This window comes from Astatotilapia calliptera, chromosome 19 (assembly GCF_964374335.1).
Source record: "Astatotilapia calliptera chromosome 19, fAstCal68.1, whole genome shotgun sequence".
NCBI lineage: Eukaryota > Metazoa > Chordata > Actinopteri > Cichliformes > Cichlidae > Astatotilapia > Astatotilapia calliptera.
In genome coordinates this window covers 13,738,826-13,764,211 of record NC_137440.1, presented here as the reverse complement: position 1 = coordinate 13,764,211, position 25,386 = coordinate 13,738,826, and the positions used below count along the sequence as shown (strand labels likewise).

Below are 25,386 nucleotides of genomic sequence, written 5' to 3'. Positions count from 1 at the left end.
CATGAAACCAGCTGCTTGAAACTTCAGAGCAGAATTTCAGTCAGCCCTAACCTTTGAATAAAACTGGACTAATCTTTGAAATAAAATCCTTGTCAAACACACATGAAAAGTTTCTCTCTTGCCTCCCACAGAGCAGCATCTCCACTTCCTACTTTCACATAACCCCTAATCTGGCTTCTCTCCACTGGCCTTCTGTATGTCTTAGAGTTGATTTTATGATTTGCTGCTACATGGCACAACTGTTGGCACCATATGAATATGTTTACAGGCTTAGATCCTCAGCTGGGTCCTCCTGGCACTGTGAAAGTAAGGTGATCGTGTTTATATCATCAGGGTCACTCTACTCTGCCTGAGGAGATAAAACTCACAGTATCATCGACTCCTTTGAAGTCTTTCTCTCTCTTTTTGTCCTTGAGTTGTACCTGTTCTTATACTAATGTCTAACTTTCTCACTGTGATATTTTCACCAGAGTCGCTCTTTTGGTTTCGGTTCTCTCACCCCCAGCAGATTTCTGGGCACGTATCCCTCGCGGTCATTCAGGCGCGCCCACCACCACTCTGTCTCAGTGTCGTCGTGGCGACGCACCACAGTGATAGCATCACCTTCGCTGAAGGAGAGCTCATCAGACTGCTGGGCTGTGTAGTCCCACAGGGCATAGACTAAACCTTTGTTCATCACACCCAACTTTTCCTGCACACCTGTGAGAGACACAACGATGACTTTAGACGTTTACCTGTGCGATTATGGTAATTGCACACGCAGGTGAGTGCGTCTGTATCTTCCTACCGTAAAGGAACTGGGAACACTGGGTGTAGCCCTCTTCCATTTCTTCACATTTGTCCGCGGCTGTTTCCACGTCGCTGATCGTTGTGGCAAAAATGGCCGCCCCTGACTCCACCAACATCTTGCAGAGGTGGACGCTGTTACATGAAGCTGCACAGTGCAGCGGGGTCCTGTGAAGACAACAACATTAAAAGGGACCTTGCAAGGAAGAAAAAAAGGAAATTTGATGATATATTATGTTACTGTAATTGCAATAAAGATCTTTTGTAGATCTAAAGCAGAGTCAGCTGAGCTTTTAGTCGCCTTAACTCGCTTGATCAAATTTTGTATGACTGGCAGAGTTTGTGACTTCACAGCAAAAAAAAAAAAAAAAAAACTGTTAGCATAGCAGATATCCAAAACTACCAAACTGCTGTCCCTTTGCTGTTAGCTTCCTTCACAAATAGATTCACCCATAGGTGGGTCTGATCCAGCTTTATAAGCCAGTATTGGGCTCATGAATTCCCCTTATTATTAGGACTATCCCCTCTTTTTGATATCATATTGAGCTAAAAGTAGAAAAAACTGCATATACCAAGCATTTAGAGCAGTATCTGAAATCTGAAACGTTGCCTATGTTTAATATGAGCATCGCAATTCGGTCAGTATATGCAGTCCTATGAAAAATGAAGTACACCATTACTGTTTGTTTCCATAGGAATTAGAAGGGTAAGCGTTAGCACCTTTATAAAAACAGAACGAGACACCAGCATATCAGCACAAACTCCTCGTACCAGCTCTCAAGCACAGTGGTGGAGGGATGATGATTTGGGCACCTTGTAGGATTGAGTTACCAAGGGCTTCTCTGTATACCAAAGTATTCTAGAGTCAAACGTGACAGCTGAAGCGTCACTGAAACTAGGTCATGCAGGAACACGATGATCCTAAGCACAGCAGGAAATCTACAACAGCTGCAATGGCCCATTCAAAGTCCAGACCTCCAAAAGAAAGATTGGGTCAAAATTCCTCCACACTGATGTGAGAGAGTAATGAAATCCTTCAGAAAACGATTTCTCCAAGTTACTTAGTTTAGCTGCTAAAGGTGGTTCTGCAAGCTACTGAATCGTGGGCTAGATTTTTTCACAGCACTGCGCACATTCCATGTGAGAGGAAATAAAGAAAAGGATTAGGTCCTCCTTCAACATGAACATTTCTCTTTTTACCAAAGTTCATTCACTTCCAATCAAAGAAAGAAAGAAAAGATGTTCCTGTAATGCATTTTAAAACAACTACAGTTTAAATTAAACTAACCACGAAAGAATCAAATGCATCAGTAATTAAATCAAGCAACTTGTGGATACAGACCCTAATTGCATATTGTAATCTCCTCCTTCAATACTGCTAAGGCAGCTGAGCCTAAATGAAAGTGGAGTCAATTATCTCTGTCACTGCTGCCTCTGAGCCGAGCTCCAGCACCGCCACCACAAAGCGTGCTCATTACTCAAACTCCCTCAAGTCCTTCATGCAGCCGCTGCTCTGTTATTGGTCTCTGTATTACTGCATGACGCACAGACCGAATGAAGGCACTGACCATCCGTCACTGTCGGCTGCGTTCACGTTAACTCCAAAGTCCAGCAGGAACTTCACAATATGGTGATGACCAGCACAGACGGCGTTATGAAGAGGTGTTATGCCTTCGTCGTTGGGCATGCTGGGGTTTTCCACCTGAAATAAAAAGAGATGCGTATAAAGAAATATTAGACTTGGAGAACGCCGGAATAAGTTATTAGCTGCTCACCTCCACAACGGTGATATCAGCCTGGAGAAGCTGAGAATGATCTCAGTGCAAAAGTCAGGAAACAACATGTTTTGAGCAGGTTGAAAACTATTGAGTCTCACAGCCTCAGAGTGTAATAATATCAAACTGAGCTTTTTGTGGATCTGACTGTTTCCTTGAGAACATTAACTTCAGTTTAAAGCCTAAGAAGTCAGTAAGGACTCTCTTCTCCCGTGAGTGATGGCAGGGTTTCCATCGAAAGATGTGAGGCTCTGTTTTCTCTGCTGCTACAGAGTGCATCCCCGACTATAACTTGTACAGTTCCCTGCTGAGACCTCCTCTCTACTGGCACAGATTAAAGGGAAGTATTGTCAGGAAGGTACTGAAAATGCTTTAAAACTGCCTGGTAAATGGCAAATTTGTTGAGGCAGTCTGCATGTGGGTGTAATTACTGGCATGTAAAAATATTACACTGTTGCATAACCCAATGTTTTTTTTAATGCAACACAAAAAAGTAACCTTTACAAGTGTAACCACATTGTGTGATGATTTTCAGCTCTGCTTAAAAATTATCTCAAAATCTGAAGGCTCTGCAGAAGTTTCCCTTGTCTTCTAAGAAGACCAACTTTCCATAGTTGACCAGCTGCTACCTCGCACTTCAGAGACTATTTGTTCAACAGGACTAAAGAAAATATCATCAGGACAGCTTCTGAGTTCAAATGCACTCGTTATTTTTTTAAGTTTACTGTTGTATGACACAAGATTTCTGTGGTTTAGGTCATTCTCCAGATGCAGATCATATCTACTGTCTCTTTACAGTAGGGCATATCTCAAGCCTCATCACTCATTCTGACACATTTCAGTGTCTTCACTACAATAAGTTTCTTCTTCTTCTTCTGGGCTCAGTGGGATGCTGGATATCGGCTTCTGGCCCAAATCCTAAATGATAGCGATCCATTCCTGTCTCATCAGTGCTCCAACCTGATCACAGTCGGTGTGCTTCTGCTTTTTAATCACTGACCACATCAAAAATGTCCTCAAAGACCTGTCTTGATGCCTGCTCAATCATCCAGGTAAGAGCATCATCCAAACCGACGGCCAAACTGAGGTCACTTTGATGAGTGATGAAACTGAAATAGTGCTTTCAAATGTCTGTGAGTCAGTTTTCTTGTTTTAGCTTCTGCGTTTAGGAATCATTTGGAACTATGGCTGATGTAGTTATAGAAATAAATTATATTCAACTTAATTTTACCTTTGCAAAGCAACACAGTAATCTTTGCAAGTATGAAAAGTGAGACTGTGTTATAAGAGCACTATAATTGCACAACATCATGTTCTGATTTACCTCATATATGATTCTCTGCACCAGGTCAAACTCTCCCTCCAATGACGCATCCAGGAGAAGAGCCAGAGGGTTAAACTTGACTCTCAGGCCGTGACCGGTTCGCTCTGATGACGGCTTCTTCAGGTTGGTTCGCTTTACCTGCAGCAAACAGCATAAGAGAAACAGTAAAGAAAATGAACCTGGTGTATTGTTGTGTGACAGATGCCCAGGTTTAATGTGTATGCTTTGTGTTGTTGTATACATACCTTAGGCAGAGTGGGCGGGGCAGGAGGAGATGGTGAAGGAGAGATGTGGCCAACTGAGTTTTGAGCAGGACTAGAGCCTCTCTGGTTGTTATTATTTTGGTCCTCTGGTCTCTCAGGTACAGGAATCGGGCTTGATTGGGTCGATGGTGAGACGCCGTTGCCAGTCTCTGCCGCTGCTGTTGTCTCTTTGGATAATTCTGTCGTAACTGCAGGAGGAGACGAACGGCGGGAATCCGAATTCAGGTTTTGGGCTTCACTCTCCGCGGCTGCTGCAGCGACCTGTTTATCTCCACGTTCTACGTTTCCATTAGCTGAATGAATGTTGTCCATGTCTCCCAAAAGGCAGTCCGGTTGGTAGAAAGTATTGCCTAGAATTAAAGAAGGAACTTAAATCTATATATATTTAGGCACACAGATGTCACCTGACCATCATATGTCGGTGTCTTACCTGAGCTTCCCTCCATGCCTCCTGCTAATGTGTTGAACCTGCAAAAAAAACACGGCAAAAACAAATTACATTTTTCCATTTTGATTCTGTTTCTGTCTTAAATTCCTGAAAGTTTTTTGTTTGTCCTGGTGCAGTTAAACATGTGGTAGCACCAACCTCTGGTAGAGCAGTTTTTGGATGTTTGGCCCCTGAGGGCCTTCAGGTTCAGTGATCGAGCTCCGTTTCTTGAGGGGCCGCGGCGCGTTGCTGAAGCGGCGGCGGAGAACCTCCAGGTCTGCATCGCTCTGGTATCGGAGCTGAGAGTGGGCTGTGGGGGACAAAGCTTTAAAGCTACTTTCTTCTTTTGTCATTTGTTCTTGGCAAAATGTATTTTTTTCTGCTCCTGTTTCTTAGATTGTATCTTTTTTCTTTTGCTGAAATTATTCCCAAAAGCTCTTCAGGATAGCGTGATCTGTGACTGATAAGCACACTACCATAACTTAATGAGAACTTTCTTTAAGACTTACAGTATAAAAAAGATATAAATGTGATATTCTGGGATTTAAAAATCTGGTCCTGCTTTTAATGATTTCCAAGGTGTGGGCTACAATTCAAGCGGGCCAAGAGAGATAGATTTTTTAAATGTCTTTTTTTAACATGTTCTCGCATCTTATTTTTGTTATCAAGGGAAAAAGTTAAGTACAAAAAGATCTAAATGTATCATTGGAAAAAGAAAGAATTAAATATATTTTATTTGGCTCACGTGATTAAAGGTTTGGGTGTGTTTCAGGAGATTTGGAAGCAGGCTGCAGTTTGAGAATGGCTGATTTAGCTCTTTCTAAGGAAGGTCCTCTGACTCAATTCTAGGGCTGCTCCCAGGAAATCAATGCTTGACTGAACAACTGACATAAAATTTGTGGTTAAATGATGAAGGAGGCTGGAATATGCTTTAGTAAGAATAAAAAGCTAATAAGAAGAGTATCACTCAAAGAGACCAGTGAAGACACGGGAAATTTATGAAACTATGCGAGTAATATTTCTGCAGCCAGTGTGACTAAGTGACTGGGTTACTGTAATAAACTTTAAAGTGTGTAGACATGCATTTAACACCCAAACAGAAAATAAACAAATGCATTTTTTATAGTTCAAAGAGCGTTAATTTATACATCTTTTGCATATCTAGATTGCTTGAAATGAGCTTTTTCAATCCTTAGTGTCGTATTTAACATGATGTGACATCTTTTTCAGTGTGCAGACAAATATACTTTTTTTTCAGCACAAAGTTTGGCCTAAAATGTGACAGTGCATTAAGTGCTGCTCCATCATCTGCCTCCATCCTATCCCTGGCTATCATCTGTCACACCAACCCTCTGCATGTCCTCTTTCATTACATCTGTGAATCTTTTCTCTGGTGTTTCTCGTTTCCTCCTGTCGAGGTCCAGCGTTCAGCATCTTTATCACTCTTCTTATTTTAACACAAAATGTGTTTTCTGGTATTAAACACATACAGGAGAAACATTTTAACAAAGAAAGGTAACATTTATTGGTGATTGGTTGCACCTACCAACTGGGGTGAGCTTAGTGGGACTGAGGGGACGAGGGATGTTGTCCACACTGGGTGGAGGTTGAATTTGGCCCTCGCCGCTCTCTCCTCCTTCTCCTTTTCCTCCATCTTTATCTGTAGCTTCCTCCCCTGATATTTTTACTCCTCCTCCTCCCCCCTGGAGGAAAAAGACAGGGGATGGAGAAGTGGAGGAGGAGGGGAGGATGGGTTTACCGTAGACTGTGGAGAGACAGGAAAAAGGATGGGTTATGGTTTGTTTTCACCTGCAGAAGCTGTCAAACTGTCTAAACAAGTAATTGCTGTTTAATCACCTGCTTTGACAGTAGCCCTGTTGCTCAGAGATCCGTAGTTTTTGGCCTGAGGCTGCTGTAGGTACATGCTGTAGATGGAGCTGCTGTTCATAGTAGCAGGGCCCTTCCTGGGGGACTGTGGCCTGGAGGGATGGTCCGGGACGTAGGGACGTACGGCCACCGCCGGAGGGGGATCTGTCCGCTCTGTTTGTGGGGACAGCGGGGAGGGCTGGGAGGTGGTGGCAGAACCTAAGTGCAGAAACAGAAAAACAAAGTTATACAATCAACAGGACTGAAAGAAGAAGAAGAAGATAAGCTTTTATTTTAATAAATAAAACTATTTATTACCTTGGCTTGAGTTAGGAGGGACAGAAATACGGTGCTGTATTTGCTGTGAAGAGGGGGATGATGAATGGGGGGATGAGGCGGCACCGGATCGAGGCCAACCCAGTGTACCAGGGGCAGAACGAGGCAGGGAGCTCGTGGCACAGTGATGTGCAGCTGCCTGGTGGGTGGCACTGGGGTACGTACCATAACCAGAGGGAAGCTGGTGGGAGGGAGACACAGATATGAAGTATACAGTGGGGCAAAAAAGTATTTAGACAGCCACCGATTGTGCAAGTTCCCCCACTTAAAATGATGACAGAGGTCAGTAATTTGCACCAGAGGTACACTTCAACTGTGAGAGACAGAATGTGAAAAAAAAATCCATGAATCCACATGGTAGGATTTGTAAAGAATTTATTCGTAAATCAGGGTGGAAAATAAGTATTTGGTCAATAACAAAAATACAACTCAATACTTTGTAACATAACCTTTGTTGGCAATAACAGAGTATTTGACTAAATACTTTTTTGCCCCACTGTAACTGCATAACCTATTTTTTTTTCTTCTTACACCAAGACATTCATGACTGCTTCCCATGGAGATTTTCCTCCTTAGACATTTTGAGTTGAAAAGTTCACACCATCACTTCACTGCTAAGCAGAAGCCTCAAGTGAGCCTTGATACCTCTATAACAGCGCTTACAGTGCAATAAATTATTTATTATGATCACAGAATTCATGAGAATAACTAATATAACTGAGAATTACACCAGTACCTGTTCTGGACTGTTGGTCCTCCAGTCTGTTACGCTCTTAGTGATGGTGGGCCACGGTGCTTCATTGGCTGAAGGGAGAAAGCGGCAGAGAGTCAGGGAGCCGAGGAAGGGATCAAAACAGGAAAGGAAATTAAAGTGAGAAAGAAGCAAATAAATCCAAATGGAAAAGACAGATGAAAAAAGATACTATGAACGGTTAAGTAACTAAAAAAATGATCGGTTAAAGGGAGTGTATATAATGTGTATTTGTTGCATATACATGTATATTTTAATGCTGCTAAAATAGCATACACAGAGCATGTCTGTAGTTTACTCGGCAACATAAATCCAAGCGGACAATGCACTGATTCCCAACCAGGCGTACTCCAGGCGCTTACACCTTTCACTTTTCAAGAGTTACAATTAAATTAAAAAAAAAAGGGTTCTTAGCAAGAAAAAGTGAGAAAATTAAGAATGAATGGTTGAAAAGGACATCTAAAATAACAATACTAAGTAAAGGTAACTCATCAATACTTAAAATTTGTAGCCAATATAATTTAAGTTGTAATAATGCACAGTGACTGACAATAGCAGTCACAGAAAATGACTCGTGGCTGCAGTTAAACTATTTTTACTAGAAGAATAAAACCTCTAAAAAACAGGAAGCCGCTACAATCAGGGTTTAAAACAGAACAAAACTCTACAATGTGAAGTTTAACTCAGCCTCTGTCTCTGCAGAGGTGTTGTTACATAATAAACTGGCTCAGTTCAGTGCAGAGTCACAGTAGTAAATCTTCAGCCACTGTTGTCTGTGACAGCTAAGGTCAACAGCCTAGCTCAATGCTTTGGAATTTCATGGCAACTTGGCCACACCCTTGAAGACATTTAACAGGAAATAGCTTTGTGAAGAAGTCAGGTGATCTTCCAAGGTATTGCAGAAGTGGAGAAGAAATGACTGATGGAGATCCACCATCAAAGCCGTGGCGCTAAAATGGCTAAATAAGTGCTGCTAAATAAAATTCCACATAATGTTAAACTCCAGCAGCCATTTACAAACTGTTACCTAACCATTTCGCCCAGTCACGTCACAGTCCTGGCTCATACCAGACTAATACTGATTAACTCTTCAACCCAGGAGCCACGCAGTCTGTACAGTAAGTTGTGCTGCGAAACCTGTTGGCTGCTTTAACCCGCTGACCTCAGGAAGAAAACAGTCACGACAGGAAACAAGCAGTCAGTTCTGTGAGAGGTGGAAACTTGGCCGCCTGCCCCTGAGAGCCCAGATTAGAAGCAGTCACTCAGTGTTATAGAGGAAAGACAGTTTACAGCACAGTCACGGTACGTCCTGGTGCAAACGACAAACGGGTCATGCAGTAAAGCGTTTCAGCCTCACCACTCAAGTCTCTTTAGTTCACCATTTTTAAGCGTTTGAGTTTGATATTCTGTCTGTAAAATATGATGTTGCCATAATCAGCAGCCACAGCATTTAATGCAAACAAATGATTAAATGCAATGCTCTGCTGAGAAATCTCTCCTCCTGCCTTTGACGTAGATAACAGCCCAGCTCTGTATCTGAACAGCATCATGGTGGCTCTGTGGTTCCAGGCAGACCATTCTGTTTCTGAGTTCTCCCCTCTGAGCTCCAGTTTCTCTCTCCATTTAAAAACATCTAATTTGATGCTGTGAGGACGCTTTCACAAGAGAGATTTCACTTCCTGTTTAAATAAAGGTTTGGCTGAAAAACTGCACGCTCATACAGTAATGAAATCAACAGGCACACATGCTAAAGCATAACCTGATTTATAGTCTATTTTTCTTTAAATGCGAACATGTTTTACAAGATAAAATCATTTCGTATTAAAAACAGAGCGAATTCACGACAATGTTTTTGAAACGTGAAGCGTAATTTTGATCTTCTTTTGCTGCTGGTTCAGTGAATTTTGGTCGGAGAGAGACCAAAGCTGCAGTTTCAGAATCTGTGTGTCAGCTTTCAGCCCCGACAGCGTGTCCGTGGACGTGCCGTCAGGTGAACGGTCCACACTTTGTGTTTACATCTTTTTGCGGAATCCGTTTACCTGCTCTTTAATAGTTCTGCTGGTTGTTGAAATAGTTTTGTGAGCTTTAACATGAGATGCTGGCATTTCTTGCAAAATACATTTATATTCAAAAATCAATTCAGGATTTAATGAATCGATATTGTATTTTTCCAAACTAAAATCGATTTGAATCGGAGAAAAACGATTTTTTTAAACACATCACAATTATTGAGGTCATATATAAGAGAGGATCACGATCATTTTCTCACAGACTTTTATATAATCTGACTTCTATTTACAGCTGGAGAAGTCGCACCCTGATGGCCATGAATAAAAATGCAGCTTTTCAGAGCCAGACTCAAGAGCCACCTTTCATATACAGTCACACTACGAAAACTGCTTACAAATGGCCTCACGTAATGAGAAGGAACTGAAGGAGTTCACCAGAAACAGATCCGACATCTTTCACCCAACCATCAGGATGCACAACAGAAAGCTTTAGATCCAAATATAAAATTATTATAAAAAGTAGTGTAATAAATATCCATCGTTTCAGCACTTTCTAGCAAATATGAGCCAGTTTTGTTTAACATATTTTAAACAAATAAATGATTCCTTGCTTTGCTTTTTTTCTGGGCTTAATCTCCCCGATGACATCACCCTCTCACCTAAAACCTCTTGTTATCCGACTCCCTCACACACTCATCACACGTACTAAAGATAGCTACAATTCAGGCTTTCTCTCATTCATGTGCAATGGCCCCCTGCCCAGTAGACTGTTGATTTGATTTACAACTACGAATTTTCCGCATTACATAAGCAGCGACATTAATAGAACTGTGGCATTTGCTTTGGGATTCAAGAACACAATGGGTGTTAAAACAAAGCTGGTTGAAGACTCTTTATTTTACTTCAGTGTAGGTGAAAAAAATAGATATCGGCAGTTTAAATTGTATTTTTCCACACTGTGTAGGAAGAGATGTCGGAATAAATAAACTCGAGTCTAAAGCCAGACTTTGGTTTATTTTCTGAAGCTGTGCTTCTTAACCCTGAGCAGCTGTTGGCTATCAGATGGCATGTCTGCACCCTTGTACACTCGACCTTTACAATTTAGGGTCCTTTGAGCAGCTGATTCAATTATGTTTTGTCTCTTTACCATCTGGTCTGCATAGCGGTTTAAACACGAGCGTGCTCGGTTTGAATGCATCCACTCTGGGAGTCAGATTAAGAAAATGTGTGCTGTGAATGCCCTTTTCTATTTTGGGTCTTTGCAGCTGGCTCCAAAAGTGAGTCAGTCCCTATAAACTCCCGTGTTAAAACGTTCAAGTTTACAGCAGATATGAACACATTTAGAACCACATACACAGAAATTTTAAGCTCTCTGTATTAAATTTCCCCTTCATGACAATAACGGAGGTCAACTTTTAGTAAACTCAGTTCCTTAAACTGAACCGCTCAACTACATCTGTGGCATTTTGGAACATACTGGAATCTTTTTAAAATCCATTATCTGAAAATGACAGTGATCGCTATGTAGACTGCTGGACTAACCTCCTAATTAACTTGCACTAATTAGCAGGAATACAGTCTATGATAACTGCTCATGAACATGTTTTTCTGACACACACACAGAGACACACACACACACACACACACACTTATTCCTGGACAGAAAAATAACTTCTTGCTGGACTGGGATGGTTTATAAATCGAATAAAACATCTTGCTCTGAATGAGCACCATCACTGGATCTTTCTAAAAATATATATATATAAAATAGTGTCAGCCCTAGATTTGAAACCTCTGACCTGATTTGAACCGATTTAACGAATGTTATGTGCCTTGTATATGAGGAGCTGTACACAAAATCTCAGTCTCCTACCTGCAAAACTGTGTTTTCTACAAGGCTCCAAATCTACTGTCTCAGATCACACATCTGACATTAACTTTCTATGTTAACTCAAGCTGCATGTCTCCAGTTACTCTCAAGAGCAGCACCCTGACCTCCTTAGAGGCCATATTTACAGAGCCATACCACCAAATATTCACCCTAAAAAACTCACACAAGCAGTTTCTAGATAACAGAATGTTTAAACGTCTGCTCAAAAAATCTATTAAGTGAATCTTTCGAGTGGTCATCCCCTTCTTTTTCACATAAACATGTGGTGCTATGTTGAAATAATATTATAACCTATAAACTAATTTTCACTACTATCCCATACACTGTTTTGATACTTTACACTTGGATTTGTGTAAGGTGACTTTTGGCAACTGAGCAACTTGGTTTTTGTGTAAAAACGAGGAGTTAAGGCTGAAGGTGCTGCTAGCATCGTGCTATCACCAATAAACCCAGCGGTGAGTAAGTGTGTTTAGTGGTTTCTCCTGGACTCACTGTTACTGTCGCCCCCCTGAGGGGACAGAGGCCCCTCCCACCGCTCAGTGGGCTCTGACAGGACGATGTCTAAATCTGACTCTTTCCATTGGCTGGGAGGCTTCCTGATGGCACTCCTCTCTTCCTCTGTAAGGCCACACCCACCACCACAGACAACACCAACCACGAGACAGTAACACCCACCAAACAACAGCACAGACGTAAACATCACCACCATGACATCGGAATGACGAAAACAACAGCGAGACCCACACCAGCACCACAACACATTACAAAACAGCAATCACAGAACCACCACATTAAATCATTGAACATTGGAGAGAACACCGACAGAGAAGGGGAAGAGGGAAAAAACACGACAGGAGAAAGAAATGGAAGAAGAGCAAGTTAGAGGTCAGACAGTGATAAAGACAAACCAAGTCTGGTAAAGCACAGAGACTTAAAATGGGGGAAAAAAACAAAACAAAATAAACATCCACCAACCTGAGAGGGAGCGAATGTGGCTGAGAGGGGTGGGTTTGGGCGGTGGGTCAGCTGGGAGCGGGTACCCTGGCTCTTGTCTCCCCTCGGATGGAACCTGGATGTAGGGGCAGACAGCTGCCACTCGACCCGAAACTCCAGCACCGGGGTGGGAAGAGCTTTGAGGGGAGGACAGAGTGCCTCCATTCATACGACTTAACTGAAGTGGACACACACAGACACCCAGAATGAGACTCATATAACATGATAAAGAAAGACCAGACTTCTTTGCAGACTGCACCTCTGCTCTCTTCTTATGCAGGCGTTCTCTCAGGTCACCGATGCGTTGATCCATCACGGTCACCTGGGCGTTCCTCTTGTTCAGCAGCTCCTTATTCTGGGCCAACTTGCTGCTCTGCTCCAGATTGTGCCGGTTACGAGCCTTAAAAACCCCCAAAACGTTTTACTCACATTTATGATTTCTGACACCCAAAGCAGGCAGGAGAAGGTCGCACTAAACATCTTTTTTTCTGCAATATTTTTATTATGTTTTTGATTGGTTTTAAAATAGCTGTGATCAGACAGCCACATTATATCCACTGTAGGTACCAAACTAGTATAACCTCATGGCATTCACAGTGTTTATTGCATTGCTTATTTGCATGAGCTTCTAAAACATATTGTTCCCACATGCTTAGATGGTTTGGTGGTGCAGCGGAGGTGTTGGTAGAACAGGTGTCCTTTGTTTTTCCAACCAGATTGAGACATAAACATTTACTACACATCTTTTCAATTAGCCGTAAAGATTGCTTGGCAAAGGCCAAGTGTTTGCTCAGGGTATAGTTTACCTGCAGCTCCTGGTAAAGTTTCCTCAGCTCCAGAGCTGCAGGGCCTGAAAGAGGCGATCCCTTATGACCAGTGCCTGCACCCTGGGGTCCCGTGGGTGCCCCCTGACCTGGTGCACCAGAGTGTAGCTGCAGGCGTCCTCTCCTCAAATCCTCCAGCTGCTGAGTCAACTGTTAGACCAAAATTAAATACATATATGTGCACATATATCTTATCAAATCAAATCTGCTTCAAAGTTTATAGAAACCAAATAAATTTTCATACCTGGTCGACTCTGATCACCGCAGTCTGCAGCTCCGCCTGCTTCTCCTGAAACAGGCTGCTCACATGGTCAATCTCTGCAGCTACACACAGAGAGCAGGACGTCAGATTGAAATTACATCGCTGTAGTTATTAAGATTTTAGTGCTCAGATTCTACAGAAATACATATAAACACCGAGCACGCTGTAAGGGACTGAGTAAATGGTCAAAAAAAATCCCTCACGCTGCAGCATCAAGGCTTTATGAGATTAAATTCATGGTCTTTTAATATGCAGTCGTTTACTTCAGGGCCTGTAATCCACAGTCACCAACTCTACAGTGTTACAGAGTGTTTAGGCTTACAGAGGTTTCCGTTGATCAGTTTGCTGTAGTCGACTTGGCCTCTCATGGCTCGGATCTTCTTCAGCTTCGCTTCCTGCGTCTCCACTCGCTCTTTGAGCCGCTGCAGCTTCTCAGCTTCAGACTGAAAAAGAGAAGTCAGTGTTTAAAGTGGTTAAAAACTCCCCATACACTCAAGTGGTGGCAGTTCCAGTCATTTAGGTATACTGAAAGGATACCTGCTCTGTAATTTAACTAAAATGTGACCCAAGATGCAGAAAAATACATGTTTTAGTTGATTATTTACTGTCTCAGTTTCAGGAATAAATGCCTACAATGTGTTTAATTTGAAGATGCTCAAATGAATTCTGAAGGTTATCCAATGAAAGCGCAGGTATTTGCTTTACTTGGAAAATACTTGCAGACAGCAGTAATCAACAGACAGAGCTTCAGCACCTGTTAACATTTAGCCCTCTGACAGACAAACAGGAAACTTAACCTTCAGCGAACTGGCCTCTAGGTTAGACTGCAGTCACATTATTAGATATAAACCACATAAAGGAAGCAGTATGCAGATTATTGTATTTTAAACTGTATTAGTTTGATGAATATATTGCTCACACAATTGTGAGTAAAGCAACAAAGCAAACTTTAAATAGGGTGTCCTTGTGCTGTATAGACTCAAAGGAGACTAACAGAGGTGTGGATCGCACCTGTGACTGTCCCTGGTTGGATCTGCCTCCTTGCTGAAGATACCTCAGTCTCTGTTCCTGCAGGAAACAAAAGTACAGTGAAAGTAGAGTCATTTCCAGACTTTCATTTATTTCATTTGAAAAGTGGCATGGCATTTTCAGTTTTAAAGAAACTAAATCATGTTTTGCAAACCCAGCCAGAAAAAAAACTAAAAAATACTATTTTTATATTATAAAAATAAGATTATCTGGTATACCAACTAAACTTAGCGAGGTTGAGCCCGTTTTCACTTGGAGAACCTGAAAGCCTGTTTTCTGAATCAGCTCACTGACTGAGGAGGATCCTACACAAACAGAGGAGCAACAGTGGCATTTGTTCCAGCACTTCAATCAGCAGAATTCAAATTTGATAAACGTGTTGGTGTTATTCGGTTACGTTTTTCAGCACTGGCTGTTAAATCTAACTAAATGACTATAGAAATGAAAACTGCATGTGTTTTCACATTGTTCCCTCTCATTTTGCACACCTGCATGTTAATCTTATTTTTCATAAATAAAATCTTATTTCAAATGTTGGTGAAATAGATTAGTGTGCCGCTTCATACCATGCATCCTGTTGTACACACATAATACCAGATTATATATATCAGCAGCACTAGCACCAGCAGCTTATTGCCGTGTTTAAGTGTTTATCTTTACTCTACATAAAACATGCATTTTCTGGACCATCACATCTGCAGCTACACACAGCCGTCATCTATCTCAACCTCAACCTTTACTTGAGCCTTAAGATCTTAATAAAGCTGAAACTGTAAGTCAAACTTGGAGACACCAGTTACCCCACTCGTCTAATATTTTACCAAAGAACAGAATGTCAGATTCCTCATTAATGAGGAATTAATTAAAGGCTGGCATCACTTTACCAGGAGCAACAGTGAATTGGAGTACTTAATGACTTAAGTACAGTTTCCACAAACTGCAAAGAAATCTAGTGGGATAAACTGGGCCCTTTGGTGTGCAAGTACTGGTCCGTGGTCCACATGTTGGATGCCCATGTGTTAGACCTAACAGTCAGCTGGTCTTCTGCATTCATAAAATATGAATTATTCATTTAAACGAGAAGTGTTTTCAGTGCTGAATAGTGAGGGCAGGAACACTTAATCATCTGGCCGTGCACATCCTTAGTCAACAGCATAATACTATAATAACTGCCATGCATGCAGTTTATTTTCACCCGATCATCACATCCAACTCCGAAGACCATCAGCTGCTATTGATTTTCATTTAAGCTTGTGTGTATCTATGTATCTGACACACACAATAAACTACAGTGAGGAGACAGAGAAAGGCTGTGATGTGTGATGCTGACTGAAGCAGTTTACACCACTCACTCTGTATTTTGCAGGTACATAGTACGGCTGACCTGTGTGTGTGTGCGTGTGCGTGTGTGTGTGTGTGCATGCGTTTGTGTGTCTCTCTCTTTCACATAAACACACAAAGAGGAGGAGAAAAGGGCATGTTGGCAGGAAGCTGCCCTGCTAACACATTACATAAGAGAAGGGTGTTTAATTACAGACGTAGTGCAGGAATAAAAGTTTTTATGTTTTCGACTTTTTATTTTCCAGGAAGTCATCAATCTACGTTTCGTTATATTAATGTTGAGAAGACAGAAAATGTTTCTACATCAGCGCCTGGGATTTTTTTCATCCAGCAAGGAAATGCTTGAGCAAGCTGGAAGGAAACACTTAATAGCTGTCAAATTACAGAAGCAGTTAAACTGCTGCTTTAAAAAAAAAAAAAAAGCTGGATATCAGCATTAAACTGACAGGCAAAAGAAATCACTTCCACAGCAGTCTTGAAAAACTCAAAATGGCCAAATAAAAGTTTGTGGTTGATGCATTTTATCGAAAACTTTACCAAATGAATGCCGTTTGGCTCACTTTCCTGACTCCTTCCTGGAGTACAATACTGGGTAAACTTCCCAGCAGCTGTAGATCTCTGCTGAACTCATTTCCTGCTAACTCAGAAGGCCACTTCCTGAATCTGGGGATGGGGCCGAATGACCATGATCTGTGTCTCCAGATATTTTCTCACATGTGCTGCAGCCCTGAAGCTTTCTAAACATCAGCCAAAAGAGTCAAAAGTGAGAAAAAGTCGAGTTCACACCACATCAAAAAAGAAACATCTTTACCCCTTTCTTTGATAAAGACCTCTGTTCTGAATCCAGGCAGTATTTGTTTATCCCCAAGGGGCAATTAACATACAACAGAGCAGCATAACGTTGACGAGAAGGACAATAAGAACAAGCAATAAGAGTGAGACAATAAATACACAGAATATACAGTTTTAAAATTACACAGTTTTTAAATTAAAGTGACTGAAAGAGGGGGGAGAGAATAACATGAAAGCATGGGTCTATGCTGCCTTGTATCAATGCTTCATGCTTGTGGTGGTTTAATGGTGCAGGAGATATTTTCCTGGCACACATTTGGCCCGGTAGCACCAACCGAGTATTGTTTAAATACCACAGCCTACTTGAACGTTGTTGCTGACCATGTCCATGCCTCTATGACCACAGTGTACTTATCTCAAACTCTAATTAATCTCATATTAGTTTCTTTTACATGACAATGAGTTCACTTTTAGTCCACTACAGCATGCTTGGGATGTAGTGGAATGGGGATTTGCATCATGGTTGTTCAGCCGATAAATCTGCAGCGACTGTGTGAGGCTATCACATCAATATGGACCAAAATCTCAGCACTAGCAAGGTCCACCAAACAACATTTCTACAAGTCTAACTTCTTTTTTATGGTCAGCCTAGCTAAAAATCCATAGCTCAGTCTTCTGCAACAAAGCCGGCTGCAAGGAAAAACAAAACTTGCGTTTACAGTTCCAACACTCTGAAATGGGCTAGAACAAACTGAGCCTGTGGTGCTGTAGTCGCGTTCCTATTTTTAAGTTCAGCTCCTATGTGAAGGCTTTCCAAATGTTCAAACGACCCAAATTATGTTGTTCTAAAACAGAAACTCTTTCATGACAAAACAGACGCACTATGTAAAGACCCACACTGTCCAGTCTCTCAGATCTGCTCAAACTGTCTCCCTTCAACATCAACAACGTGTGCACATCTACAACTGACGGGGTATATATGTACTTGAAAAAAACAACGACAAAAAAACTTAATCTGGGCGTAGCAATATTTTGACCCATGTCACCTTGGGCTTAAGGGGTTAACGTGCAAACTCTCCAGCACAAACTTACTGTGACCTTCAACTGTGCGAGTTTTCATCGATTTGTGCTGATGTGAGAAGAGCGCTGGTAATAGTCTGGAGAGCAGCTGTCATGTGCGCTTCCTCCTGCACACTCCACCCAGGCAGCTCCCTCAGGTAAACCTCACTGAGTATTTCTAAACCAGACTATCTCCTGTGTGGTGCATGTAAGAAACTGCAGCCTCGGAAAAAGTCTTAACTCAATTCTCCCCAGCCTACGTCTGAAAACGACATCTCTCCTCCAGAGCCAATCTTTCACGTCGTTCCTCAAACCCTGAACTCAATCACACACACACACACAAAAAGATGCATGTGATGTGATGCGCACACACATTCATCTGAGGCTCCAGGGGCCTCAAAGCCGATCTTTTCAGACAGACTCTAATGTAGCTAACCTTACATTAACTGACAGGCAATCCATCCAGCAGCTCTGTGTGCGTGTACAGTATGAGTGAGTGTTTTACCTTGGCGAGCAACATCTGTTGCTGAGCCTCTATTTGTTGTTGTTGTCTTGTGGCCATTTCTTGGAGCTCAGAGAGGGTCAGCTCCACACGGGGAACCTACACCGGCACACAGGGGTTATACATTAATACATTATGTACATAGAGACAGACAGTGTTTTCCCACAGTTTCCATCCATTACACGTCTGTCGAGATGAAAACCCAAACTGTGACAGGAGATAAAGCACAGCTGCACACATATATCACCTCACATTTTAGGTCACTGAGCAGCTTTACTGAATGTTATTAGGCAGGCAGCTGGTGGCTCTGGAAGAGCGACAGAATTATAGTTTAGGGCTAAGAAAAAAAAAAAAATCGCCAGAATCATCCCCTTTCCCTCACAGCATTTCCTTACAGATACATCTCTGGGAGAGTGCTTTGTTCAGGAATATCTTTCTAGAGACTGATGTGTGTTTGCGTGTACGTGTGAGGGTGGGAAACGGGGAGGAATGCCTTTAGCAGACAACAACGGAAGGTTTCAACCCAGCTACATCCTACTATTGTGCACATTTACTTATGAACACACACAGACACACACTGCACCTGGGGTGTTATATTCATTTCCAGTTCACAGTGAAGTCAGACAAGCTGGATATGACTACATCTGTCCTTTAATAGCCAGGTTATCAGAACACGGCTCCACGATTACAATACTTTTCAACAGACTGCGGTACAGTATTATAATATTTAATAATTATTGTTTGACAGTTTGACTCCTACAACACCAGAAAGGTCTGGCCTCTGGAGATATTTTACTATCAGCGTGTGAATGACTGATTATGACATAATACACTACATCAACTTAAGCCATCCTAGGACAGAGAAAATGGAGTTTCAACCTGGGATTAAAAATGCGATCATACTATTAAACCTCAGACAGGCTTACAGCTTCATTTAGTTTAACCCCCCATCCAGAGTAACATTGACGTATGAATATCATCCATCACTCCCATTTGGGCTGAACAAACTCCGCCTATTGTGCTGCAACTGTATTCTTGTGCAAAGTTAATCTCAAATCTGAAGCTTTTCCAAATGTCAAAATGACTCAGATGATGTTCTACAAAAACAGAAACTGTCTTATGGGCAAATGAATGCATGAGCATTAAAGATCAAGACTCTGTACACTGATATCTATTGAAATTTGCTCCCATCAACATCTTCCATTTTTAAGACTCGTCGTGTGACTGTTGTTTCCAATTTTGAACCCCTAACATATGAGCCATCTTCCCACATCACCGGGCGAGAATGTGAGTTGTGAATAATTTTTAAAAAACTGCGAACTTTTCAGTTATGCTTAGTTTATTGCATTACATCACCAAGAAGTATTTATTTCCTTGGTCAGCCTTGGAAACACTATATGATTAGTATAGTAGATTACTTATACGGCACAGATATCTATTAGGGCAGTTTGATCATCTAAAAGGAATCAGTCGGGACCTGAGATGAAACCCTGAGGAATACCAGAGTTAACAGATTGTGGTGGGACAACATTATAAGTAATATAAACGAGTATGGCAAAATCTAAGATGGTTATTAGTATAAATGATATACTCACAAACAGGGAGTATCAGAGTATCAGTAACAGAGGTCTAAACAGTAAAACCAGTGCAGATGGGCCTTAAATGGGAATCGCTTGTAAAGGCCAGCAGGGGGCGGTTGCTCAAGAACAAGACAGATTGGATAAAATTCTTGGCAACTGACTCGTGATTACTTTAGTAAACCCTTTTCTCTTGAGTTTATGGGCTCAATCACTAGTTTCAAGTCCAATGTAATAAAACATGATGTTCATTTTATAAATTATGGTCCTTATTAGTGACCCTGAGACCTTGAGTATGCAATGTCCTTCGGTTTCTTTGTCATGTGTTTTCACTTGTGTCATCTGGTTTCAAAAAGCTGAAATGGTAATGGCCAAAATGCTTCAGAAACCAGCGATTACAATGTTATTGGCTGACATTACAGTGGCTACTTCCTTCTTTATACTCAGTCTTTGGATACACAGTTTTAAAGGGTCAGTTCATCTATGTTCAGTGCACTAAAAACATTTTTACTTATGTGAGTTCTGAGTTCTGATCATTGCAGGTTTTTGCCAGATGTCTGCTTGAAACCATGGACGTTTTTTTTTTTTTTTTTGATGGCGCTCAAGGAAAAAAAATCCCAAATCAGTCTTTTTATCTAAATAATCTACAGTCTTCTCTGTGAGAGCTACATTGGTGTCTGTTTGACTTGAAATGATTATTGGCAGTACTTCAGTGGCCTGAATTTGGGGACTGCTCCGATTATCGGACACAGAAACTGGAGACAGAAGAGTCTGTTGTTACTGGCATTTAATGGGACTTGGAGTAAGGGTTGAGTAGTTCAAGTAAAAATGATTTTTTTTCCCAGTGATAAGACAGAAATAGTTTCCAAACGTTAAATTAGGGTCGAAGAGGACGGAGGCCACTGCAAATTTTGTTAAATGTGTGAAAAAATATTGATGTCTAAGTGGAGACTTAGATGTGCCATGAGTAAGGGAGGCGCTGATGAATAACTCCATTACCAAGAACAGCGCCCTTGGGTTATGACACAAGTTATGAAATCAGTGAAACAAATTAAAATCATCATCAATTTAACTACTGGAAGCTCTAACTCTGGCAGCACTAGTGCTATGCTAAATATCAGTATTGGTGATTAATAGCCCTGACAGCCACACTGTGCTATAGACCGTGGACCGAGTTATGTAAATCTACATAAAACATAATGCACACATAGTGTATTCCACTGCAATACATCATGTTTTAGACAGTGACATTATGCACAATACACAAGGTTTTCCAGGCAGTGTCGCCACATATCATTAGCTAATTGCTGACTTTTGGGATCCTGTGGTTCCTCACTTTGATGTGCAACAATAATTGCATTGTTTTCTCATATCTCAAGAGTAATTTCAGAGCCAATCAGCATAAGACACTTTAAGATTTTTTATATTTTTTAAGCCCTTTCAGTCTGATATCCCTTTAAAATGTATATAATGCATAGATGGAACTACAGGGTGGGGCTTCAGACAAGCAGCAAAAAGCAGTTTTTATGCTTACATGCAGTAACCATACGTGGTTGATGAAGGATGCAGTCAGACTAGGCACACTTGTCTTGTGCCATGCCTGAGCCTGATAGCCTCCCCTCCACACAGACTAAACTAAAACTGTGCAACAGCATGCTTCAGTCTTTTCTGTCCACTGCTGAAACCACTGCTCCTTTCTCTCTCTCCTCTCAGTTCCTCGTTCTTTTAGTGCACGCTCTGCGTTTTTATCATGAAGAAAAGTGCTTTTGCAGAGCATCGTGAGGTTCATGAGTTTATGTATTTATGCTTTAATTGGTGTCATTTCACATCGGCCTTTCTCGTTGCCTTATTGATTTATGAATTTGTTAACATGGCGATTTTCAGTTAAACTTCAGAAATGCTGTTGTTGGTGCCAAAATGTTGAAGTTCTACATAGTTACAACATGCACAACATGTCCTCTCGGACCCACCTGTTAAAGTCAGACAGGGCAGAACGGATGGATGGTCTGACTTTGGGGGTCAAACATGCTCAGGCACAGCTCTGATCACCTAAAGTGAGTATACACTTCATTTTTACTCTGATATAAAGCCGTCCAGAGACCATATATAGATTTCAGGCACCTAGTGACATAATGTGGCAGGACCTGAGATAAATTCTCTCAACTTCCACAGAGTGCAGGATGCCACTGATTGACATATGACCTCATGGTAAATACATTAGTGGCTTACCAAGGCAACCAGAGCCTAAAATGCCCACTAGTGACCAGCAGTCAGTTTCAAAGTCATGCATGATGATGGACTCGTTTCCAGTTGCAGCTTAATGCCCGTACAGTCACCTGGATGAGTTGCCAGCATTCTTTCTCATGCTACATGCATAACAATCCTACTACTGCCAGCACTGAGGACCTTTTAGAGCTGTTCATTTGAATATGTTTTAGTAAAATTTTTCCTGCCGTGTATGATTTTTGTTCCATTTTTCACGTTATTCATTAAATTATATTGTCATCTTTTTTCTGCCTCTGCTCTCCATCACAGCCGAGCCTGCTCCTATTTTACCTTTAAGCAAGAAAAGTAATTGTTTTCTTTCTATTGCTTTTGTATCACGAGTGTTTGCACAGGAGTACACGTGTGTGTTATTTGAAAATGTACTAAACTAGAACCCTGCAATGCATCAGCACTTTTCACATTTTGGAGCCATCGCAAATACATTTTAGAAGCATCTAGAAAAAGCTCTGAAGATTCGACTGCAGCTGGTTTCAGAAAAGCAAACATGATACGTATTGCTCTGTAAACACCCTGAGCAGTTTTGCTGACTTCCTCAGTTTAAAAACCTCCGTCTGCAGGACTGAGGCTGAGGATCGCTTGTCAGTCAAAGCAGTGTGTGAGACAGTTTTCCTGGGATTTCCTGCCACTGAAGTCCTCTAAATGCTTCAGCTTCTAGCTTTCCACTGATTCAAATGGGAACATGCACTCCAGCTACAGGAAAGTTAAAAATTCACCTGACACTTAGCCACAGTGTCATGCCGCTCATGCTGTTAAGACACTCTAACACATCCTGCAGACTGTGTTGCTGCGAGCCCCCCGCTGACGTTAACATGCAGTTCCTACCAGCATCCCGCTGTGCTGTATTTACCTGCAGGCTGTCCCATGTGATCCTGCAGGAGCGGACTTTAATTTTGCTGCATTGTCCTTCAACAGTAAATTCCTGCACCAAATCTACCTCATTCCACTCCATCCTCACAAGCGTCTCAGAGACACGCCGGACCTTAATGCTTTCTGATGGAAAAGCGTTGCCAGAGGCTTGCACGAGAACCGCTTAAAGAGGAGGAAATGAGAGCGATCCTTATCACAACTTTCCCTCTCGTCCGCCTGGTGATGTGCTGAGATTTACGACACTCGCTCTTCCTCTCCCTCACTCGCTCGGCCCACACACCCTCCCTTCTCCTCCTTTCTCTCTCTCTCTCATAAAAACTCTCGATTATTAGTGCGTTCTCATGTGACGTTTTTACAGAGAGCAAATCCCACCGATGTGACACCGCTTTCAACTGCCACAGTAAACATGAAAAAACACAAATAGGTGCGAAACGAGAGAAGGAACTCCTCGCCGCCCTCGTTTTCTGTTTTCTTTCAGTATCACCCTCTTTTTCTGTTATTGCTCTCAGTTTCCAGTCTCTTCGACCTCAACCTTTTCTTCATCTATTCGTCTCCACTCTTCCTTCACTTTTCTCTCTGCTTATTAAGCCCCATCTTTCTCCATATCTGTATTCTTTCATCTCTCTTTCTCTCAGTCCTTGTCATTTCTCTGCAGCTGGCTTTTTGCTGCAGCGACATCCTCTCTCACTCTCTTTCCCTCTCTCTCCTCTCACACCTCCCTTTTTCTTTCTCCTACTTTCTCTCAGAAGGAAAATCACTGCACCACAGCCTGATGGGGCACTAGCTGCTCTCATCAACCTCTGCCTCCTGCTCCAGATGTGTGGTGTAAAAAAGGTGAAGATGATCAATGGCTGTGGTAGTATGCATGGCGCACACACTATACAGTTAACAGCTGACTGCTGCTGCGTCATATTTTCATTCACACACACACACACACACACACACACACACACACACACACACACACACACACACACACACACACACACACACACACACAGAGTGACATGTGACTCAGTTGCTGCATCACACATTTTCATCTTTCACACAGACAAACACACATTTGTTATTCCTCCTGTTCTGGGTGCAGCCCTCCATGGGCGTGACTGTGCTGTGTGTATAGTATATTGAGCTATGTCAACTATTTATAACCAGCAACACTGATTTTAACATGTTGTACTTTAGGATGTGAGTGTTATTTCTTTATAATGGATGGAAACTTTGTATCATTGTCACTGCAACAGTTGCTTATTGCTTTATAGTGGAGTGGAGTGGAGCTGTGTGCTTCCTGAAGTCCACAATAATCTCCACTGTCTTCTGGGCATTCAGCACCAGGTTGTTGTGGCAAAAAATAGCAAAAATGTTACTTTTAACAGTTTAATAGTTGAAGCTCAGATCTCCCAATAATTTAATTCTTACAATGTTTTTCCAAACTTGACTAAAACGTGACCTCTTTTCTATGAGTGACTCCGGGAAGGTTGGCAAAATTACTTGGGTTTTTAAGGAAATGGAAATCTTGACGCTAGTATCTGCAGACTGCAATGGAAACACCAAGAACATTAACTATTGCACCGGTGCCATCAATGAGTTCAGTCTGCAGCCACTTTAAGAAGAGGATCACAGGGCATTCTTCTAAGTTGGGTAAGTTTAAGGGAGATACCAGAGCTTTTAACTTAGTTACTTCTGTAACTAAACATCAATTACATTTAAAGTGTTTTCTTGTTGCGGCCTGCATTGTTGTATTGTTGTTCTAAATGTTTTATAGCAGGTGAATAGTCCGTTTCAGGTTTGCATCACTCATTTAATAATGCATAACACAAAGATTTCAATAAAGAGCTTCAATATTTTTGTGGATACAGTGTTATAGATGCAACATTAGGATGTTCAAAGATCCATATTTGGACTTTGCTTTTAGATGGAGGTGTTCTGGTGCTTTGTTTGGCTCCAGGATCCACATTTTGGCTGTCAAAACCCTTTTCCACCAACACTTTGCTGTGCCAGTGCAGAGCCAGTTCTGTCTTGGTGTCTTTTCAGAAACAGCCCACATTTACAGAATAACGAGAACAAAATATTTACTAATAGAAGTTTGGATCCACTTATCTGTCCTGATTTTCATTTCATTGAAGTTACCCAACTTTTTGTTTTTGGTGAGAACATGTGGAACCAGTTCTAGACTGGAAAAGAGCAATTTGTGCCGTGGACTCCTGATAGACAGAGGAGCTGCTTTCTCACTCATGGTCCAGGTGGAAAACAGTGATCTGAAGGTGACTGAAGTTTCTGACGTGCTCTTTATGCTGTGCCACGTTTCCTTCTTGAAAAAATGATTAAACATCTACATGCCTGGATGGCAGTAGAGTGTGTGATCTGGGTTTTGATCTCAACCATGTGGGTGCTCACCTGCTTTGCTCAGTTGTCAGTTTTGTTGG

The 25,386-nt window shown here is 41.7% G+C and overlaps 1 protein-coding gene across 6 annotated transcripts in view; it reads right to left on the bottom strand.

Moving 5' to 3' along the window:
• The window catches only part of LOC113011648 (apoptosis-stimulating of p53 protein 1-like), a 56,168-nt gene that overhangs the window by 1,923 nt on the left and 28,859 nt on the right, over positions 1-25,386 (bottom strand). For 4 of the 6 annotated variants that reach the window (XM_026151257.2, XM_026151255.2, XM_080293996.1 and 1 more), the window contains 19 exons: positions 18,234-18,329; positions 14,519-14,575; positions 13,830-13,950; positions 13,490-13,569; positions 13,228-13,395; positions 12,681-12,821; positions 12,404-12,599; positions 11,921-12,046; positions 7,514-7,581; positions 6,760-6,958; positions 6,433-6,660; positions 6,122-6,340; positions 4,735-4,885; positions 4,579-4,616; positions 4,131-4,498; positions 3,886-4,023; positions 2,355-2,488; positions 788-954; positions 500-699 (listed from right to left, as the gene is read on the bottom strand). In XM_026151257.2, coding sequence (XP_026007042.2) covers positions 500-699; positions 788-954; positions 2,355-2,488; positions 3,886-4,023; positions 4,131-4,498; positions 4,579-4,616; positions 4,735-4,885; positions 6,122-6,340; positions 6,433-6,660; positions 6,760-6,958; positions 7,514-7,581; positions 11,921-12,046; positions 12,404-12,599; positions 12,681-12,821; positions 13,228-13,395; positions 13,490-13,569; positions 13,830-13,950; positions 14,519-14,575; positions 18,234-18,329 — 2,895 coding nt within the window. Of the gene's footprint in view, positions 1-499; positions 700-787; positions 955-2,354; positions 2,489-3,885; positions 4,024-4,130; positions 4,499-4,578; positions 4,617-4,734; positions 4,886-6,121; positions 6,341-6,432; positions 6,661-6,759; positions 6,959-7,513; positions 7,582-11,920; positions 12,047-12,403; positions 12,600-12,680; positions 12,822-13,227; positions 13,396-13,489; positions 13,570-13,829; positions 13,951-14,518; positions 14,576-18,233; positions 18,330-22,940; positions 23,161-25,386 lie in introns of those variants that run through there. The other 2 variants (XM_026151258.2, XM_026151256.2) reach the window with 2 other exon arrangements.